Genomic DNA, 6,725 nt, shown 5'->3' on the forward strand with positions numbered 1-6,725 from the left:
TAAAATTGAATCACCCCATCTAGGGCATTTATCAAGTGATATATGAATGATTTTGGTCAAAGATGATTGCATTTCTGGTGTATAAACAAGAAAGTTAAGACAATTCTAACCCCTTCATGAAGGGACTGAAGCCGAACAGCATGATAATGTAAGTACGATTCCAAGGAGAAATAGATGCCTGGTAATGATCTCTTCACTCTCTTTGAATATGTTAATAAAACGAATTCAAGTATATGAGCATGAACATTCCTAAATATAGTATGTGGATCACACGTAATACTTCAAGGCACATGGGTAGCTTTTGAAATAAAAAACTGAATTTGTCCCCATCACCAGGCTTGGGTGAAAACTGGCTTTTTTAATGGTTCCATTTTTACTTTACCAACTTTAACAACCAAATTTAAATCACAATAAATGGAAGCAACAAGTTATTAAATTTGTGCTAAGAATCAGATGAAGCCTAACAAATCTGCTGCTGGAGAAATGAAGCAGATCAAATGATAAATCTATTCAAGTTCTGTTCTGTTTATGATCTGCAGTGAATGAATCATTATGATTGTGGAAAGAACTAAATAAACTGCAGCATTATTGCCATGTTTGGCCAATACTTGGTTTAAGATCAAATACTTGCACTACAAGTGATATTCACACCAGCCTCAGATGTATTTTCTTTAATATCACAAAACATTAACAGGTAAAAGGAAATAACTAAAGCTACCAGCATAACATGAAGAAACAACTGTTACTGGTTTGTAACGTGCTGCGCTGAAGAGCTGTAATACCAGTATGGACCACAAGATGAGGCAGTGATTGAAAGTAACTTTTAGCTAGTTAAGTAAATAAGAGTGTGTAACTGAGTCGCTTCAAGAAAACAAACACATAAAAATTTTAAAATCTGCACACACCAGAAAGAAGCTCAGAAATTAACTGTTAGCAAAACTGCAGTAGCTTTCAATGCAAGCATGGTAAATCTCTCTTTTAGCGTTGGGTTGGTCAACATGGCTAAAGTTTCTTTCTTAGAGACAATAAAGTTTTATTACAGCATTTATTCACACTGGGCTTTCTTCTTCAAACTGAAATAACTTTCAGCTATTTGGAAAAAGAAATTACATCCAAAAATGTTTCATTAAAGCAACTACTCCTTAATATGTTTCTTTAAATAGGTATTTTTTTTATGTAACTCCATCTGAGAATCCTTGTGCTGCCAACACTCAGCTGCTGGCTGACTTTGAGCTTAGAGTTATTTGCCAGGTTAAGCTCAAATAAAATATGCTGCAGCAACAGCCTACAGTAAAAATCAATACAAAAACAAGCATTCTCTTTGCTGCTAAAGGTGCATAAATTGCACTCTAGCCAGTGATGTATGACTACCTGTCACAAGGACATTTCCAAGGGACTGTTCATTATTTTTGTGGTAAACACATAATTTTGACCTGTAGGATTTAATGAGAAAAAAAGGGTATTTGATCACTTAGAGTAAGTTTTTAGCCCGGTGTGAGGAAATAACATGCAGAGAGAGCTGCAGACCAGAACAAACTTACAGAATATAATTACAGTCTAAGAAGACCTTATTCTTCACCCAAATAGACTGTTGGCTAGACAATTGCAGCAGCAGTTTGATAGTTCATTGTATTCAAACAGTAATTATGTCCCTAAAATACAGTATTTGCCTTTGAGAAAGAAACCCAACCCTGTCTTCATTTTCCTCCTCCAACTCATTTCCACCACTATAAACACAATTTGGGATTTCTATTTTTAAAAAATGCACACACACACTATATCTGACAGTGGACTCGGTTTCAGTGTGTTGTTCAGTTTGTTTCATATTTTTATATCAACATGAAATAAGAAGTAAATATATAAGGGTATTAGACAATGCAAATTATGTCTTTGTCTATTCATAGCGGTGGTGTCTGTGTACAAGTTCAGCTTTGGGCAGACATGACTCAGTCATTTAGTGTATTTAGCAACCAGACAGCGAGTAAAGTCAGAATATAAACACTGCTAAGAAACATGGTTTTCCACTTAACAAGCCCCCGTTTTGCTATTTGCCTTAACAGAAAAATGTCATATTTTAGATGATTTCAGAGAAGTTACTGTAGCCTTTTGTTTCAAGAGTTTTACCTGATCTTATGATATGTTTTTGTATTATAATTTGATTGAAGCATTTTGGATATGGAATAATTAGCTTTGATATTTTTATAGTTTAAATGCATCGTATAAAGTATGTAAATCTCCGAATGTATTGTTTGTGTGACTTCTTTCCAAATTTACCTTAGTATAGTCTGCCACCTACTGGCATCTTTGCAGTCAGCTTTTTAGGAGTCACTCACCATCTCAGAAAAACCATCTCTCATTCTACTAAATCAATATTTGTAAGCATCCATTGTCATATTTGGATTGCAACCTGTGATGTTTCATTACACAATACCATTAAGGAGCATCTCACTGGTTTCACATTCAGTGGTTAGGCTCGCATTTTGAAAGGAAAGTTTACAATTTTACTTTACCAAATTAAAAGAGTCACATACTGTAATAGGAAATAAAAGTGAGTACGAGGTAGCAAAATTATTCAACACTTGGAATCAAATCAAATCTGAAAAATAAATAAATAAATCAAATCTGATGCTAGAGACATGAACCACAACAAATGTTAAACCTACCTCCTGTATGTATTAGATGACTTGAAAATTATGAAAATTATGGTGCCAGTCATATTCTTAAAAAAATACTACTGTAGGCAAATCCAGGGTGCAAAGAGTTGAAATGCAAGTTTTATAATATATCTTCTGCCTCCTGCTGTTGATCAAAAGACCAATTAGGCCAATCAGGAGTCATTAGGAGTCACTAGGATCATCATTTCATTGTGTGAACAGTAAAAATCTATAAAAAATAAACAAAAATATAACAAACATTTATGATCAGCGCTGCTTTATAGTTGGAGATGACTTGTGGCCTTTGTATCCATGATGAAAATATTTGTGTGCCATCATTTACTTTAGTATAGTCTGCCACCTACTGGCTTCTTTGCAGTAAGCTTTTCAAGAAGTCACCAACTGTCTAGGACAGAGGTCAGCATTCAATACTAACAAATGTTTTGGCCAAAAAGAAAAAAAGGAAATCTAGCTAAAGTCACACATGTTTGGACAAAAGCATTCAGCCAAATCTTTCCATCTACCTCTGAATATTGGTGTTTTTGGTCACAGCCATGCAGTCTTCCTTTACAAATATTTGAGAAATTAAAGATGTAAAGTGTATAGAATGACACCATTGCACCAAGTTAGGCCATGAATTTTCAACTCTCTCAGATAATCCACAATCAGCTCTAAGTGATATTACTGTAAAGTGGAAGGGCTGGTTCTAGACCCTTAATCTGGCGGAACGGTCATTCAATATTTGTAAGCACCCTGTGCTAAATCGGGAGTGGTGTGCAAGAATCTTTGTAATGTTTAGGTTTTTATTCATCATGTAATACCACCAGAGCGGCAGCTGACTGACTAAACCATTGATACAAGGCAGACTCATGCTTTCATATTGTTTATGCTAAATTCTGATTACTGTCATCTCTTGGCATCCTGGTACCTTCTCTATATTTCTCCACCACCTCAAAGCAAACATCACATCTGGAGTTTCATTCCTTCTTGGAATGAAGCCGTACTGCACAGAGATTCTTAAATCTCCTCTCAACTTAGCTTTAATAGCTCTTTCCCATAATCTAATGGTTTAACTGATTAACTTTATCCCTCAGTATATGATTATTTTTTTGGCTTGTATACTGAATTTCCTATTTTCCTAGTAAAATATCAACCACTGAGAGCCGTCTCAAGGCTTTTGCTGTGCTGTATTTACTGCATATACTTTGTACTGTACATACTCTTTTAACAGTTTTTCTACCATTTAAATTTTAACACACCGATTTTGCAGTCCTTTGCTGCCTCTTTCCCAACCCTTTTTGGTAGCGTCATATTCACAACGAGCATACATTTGAAAGAAATAAAAAAGCGTCATAATTTGAACATTTTGTATACGGTTCATTGATGGTCTTTGTATTTTTTTTAACACGTGGACTACATGATTTGTAAAGTCCTTGCAAAATGCTAAAAAGTTAAAAAAAATAATAATAATTTAAAAAAGTCACCCCTTTGCAACTTCACCGTCGTGGCATGTTGACGACCAGACTTGACGCATGTGCAGTCCCGTGTGGCTCAGCGGAATGTTCTGGTTCTCTTGCGGAAGTCTCGCGCATATTTGGCTCGCGACCAAACTGAAAAACAGCAACGGGAGCGTCGAGAAGGGAGTCAGCGGCCCTTTGGCTGAGCTCGTCTGGATTTTTGGGGGAAGAAGACTCGATCACTAAAATGACTAGTGAGTACCGACATTTATTACGCTCTGAGGGATTCATGTATTTGGTCGGATGCTTGTTTTCCGTGTTTGTTATTTTTCACCCATGGTTGTCGTTGATCGACTTGGGTTCCGTCTATTTCATGTAACATACATTATCCTATTTTATAGATTCTATAGAGGATTGTCGTTTTGGGCAATAACTTAAGGACGCAATTAATTTGGCTGTTTCATTTGGTTTAATGAAGGACATAGACTTTTGCTAACATGTGTTACATAACGTCCCGTTGTACGTGTGTTGGCTTTGGGTCGCTTGTTGTCCGGGCGTTACTCTGAGCCCTGGCCTGTATGTGTGGACGCAATACAGAAACAAAATATGGGTGTTCTGGTCTAAACGCAGCTTCCGTGTTTTTACTAGTAATATTTTTTTTAAATCCTGCACATGAACTTGGAAAAAACCATGATAGCAGCGAATTCTTTTGATGCCCTCTGTGTTGTTGCTCTGGTTAAGAAAATGCTCCGGAGCGCCTCTCTGCCACGTCGGCTGCTTTTGGGCGATGCACCATCTTCATATTTCATCGTGCAGATCATAGCATACTGTTTTTCTTTTAACTATTCGACTTGTAGACACACAGATTTCCTTTTTTTTTTCTTTTTTAAATTCAGCTTGTGTTTTACTTCTTTTTTGCTGGAAGCAACTTAAGTCAAGTGTCTCATTACAAGGCGCAGCTTTTTCATCTGATTTGTTGTTGTTGTTGTTTTTACCCTTTTTATTGACATGACAGGAGGAAACCAGCGTGAGCTTGCACGCCAGAAAAATGCTAAAAAGCATACTGAACAGACTAAAGGCAAGAGAAATGAGGATGGGCTATCTGCAGCTGCCCGGAAACAGAGGTAAGCCTGCACTCTGCAAGAGGTTAAAGAAGTGTAGGATGCACACAAACGAAACAAACCAAAGCATAGTTTTCTAAACAGCACAAGGTGACGGAAATAGTGCGCATGTTAAAGATAAAATGTACTAACAATTAGGAGAATTCATTAGTTTGTTTTTAATTATTTTATTTTATAGTTGTATTATAATTGTCTAATTAAAATGCGTACATTATTATATATTTACGAAAATACAAAAATTATAAATGTATATATTACATATTTTATACATCATTATAATATATATATTCAAAGGTTTATTAATTCCATACCTAATTATTAAGTTTTTAAATAATTCTTAATTTTTAAAAAAAAAGTGAAGGGAAAAAAACCCTGTACACCATATTCAGGGGTTTCTGGCTTTTTCATTGGAACTTCTGTACGTGTAAGCACTGGTTCTTGAATAGTAAAGGCAATGAATCAGTGTTGTCTTACCTAACAGAAGTTATTTATCCTATATTTCTGAACCTTTATTAACAATAATAAAATAATAATAATAATAATAATAATAATAATAATAATAATAATAATAATAATAAAAAACACACAAAACCATCTTATGCTTGAGTAAATTAAACCCCACCAAAAATCCCCAAAACAAACAAGCAAACAACAACAAAAATGTGTGTTGCAGTACTTTAGGCAAGGAATTTGTCTTTCAAACAGTTAGACATATATTACACATAATGTGATTGTGTGTGTGCACGCACATTTCAGTCTCCTAATAAAGCTTGTCCTCTCTTGAAATGTCTCCCTTTTCTCCTCCAGGGATGCAGAGATAATGCAACAGAAGCAAAAAAAGGCAAATGAAGGAGGGAAAGGAAAGACCAAGTGAAGAATGAAGTCTTGAGACAAATTCAGCTCGGTGTCTCAAGAACCTGTTCAGCATTCTACCTGATATTTATAAGAAAGGATCTTTTAATTTTTGTCTAAACTCAAGAATCCAGGATCTGACTTTCCTCTCTATGGCAAATGACATTGCTTGTTGGATTTGTTGTTTTACATGATGAAATTATGTCTGAGCAAGTTAGCGGTTGTGTCACTTTGGTGCTGCATGCAGGGGCGCATCAGTGGTGTAAGGAGCAGAATAATGATGAACAATTCTCAACACAAAGCATCTGTGTAACAGTTGTGTATTTTTGTACAAAGATGTCCCCTGCTGGTTTCAAATAAAGTGTATCTTTTTTTTGTTTGTTTCATACTTGTTTGACTTATTATCAGTATGTCAATATTAACAGTGAGTCTTTTACCAAAGGACCTTTGTAATGGTGCCACATGTAGGTATAGACTGAGGGACAATGTGGGGTCATAAATACAGCTACAAAAGGCCTCGCTCCAGATGTGTTTATAGCTGTTTACTTATATACTAGAAGGGAGAAAACAGGTCTTGTAAGACAGTGTCTACAAGGCTTAAAATGAGGTTAAACCTGGATTGAGCAACAAGAGCAAAAGAT

General features: G+C 35.6%; 1 protein-coding gene across 2 annotated transcripts; it reads left to right on the plus strand.

Moving 5' to 3' along the window:
* The first annotated feature begins 4,233 nt into the window (after positions 1 to 4,233).
* Positions 4,234 to 6,470, plus strand: serf2b (small EDRK-rich factor 2b). Of its 2 annotated transcripts, XM_085451332.1 has the most exons (3): positions 4,234 to 4,365; positions 5,127 to 5,235; positions 6,040 to 6,470. In XM_085451332.1, exons 1-3 carry the CDS (start codon positions 4,359 to 4,361, stop codon positions 6,104 to 6,106), a joined length of 183 nt encoding a protein of 60 aa, XP_085307458.1. In that variant the 5' UTR covers positions 4,234 to 4,358; the 3' UTR covers positions 6,107 to 6,470. The 2 variants fall into 2 exon arrangements, with proteins under 2 accessions (XP_085307458.1, XP_085307460.1); XM_085451334.1 differs by lacking the exon at positions 4,234 to 4,365 and having other exon boundaries at positions 5,120 to 5,235.
* The last annotated feature ends 255 nt before the right edge of the window (positions 6,471 to 6,725 follow it).

The sequence above is a fragment of the Copadichromis virginalis genome, linkage group LG1 (genome assembly GCF_057382275.1).
Source record: "Copadichromis virginalis isolate Kocher_CV1m ecotype Utaka linkage group LG1, C_Virginalis_male_GT1.1, whole genome shotgun sequence".
In the NCBI taxonomy this organism is placed as follows: domain Eukaryota; kingdom Metazoa; phylum Chordata; class Actinopteri; order Cichliformes; family Cichlidae; genus Copadichromis; species Copadichromis virginalis.

Coding starts and splice junctions, on each gene's coding strand:
- serf2b (XM_085451332.1), top strand. Junction 5,236..6,039: donor GCAGCTGCCCGGAAACAGAG/GTAAGCCTGCAC, acceptor TTTCTCCTCCAG/GGATGCAGAGATAATGCAAC.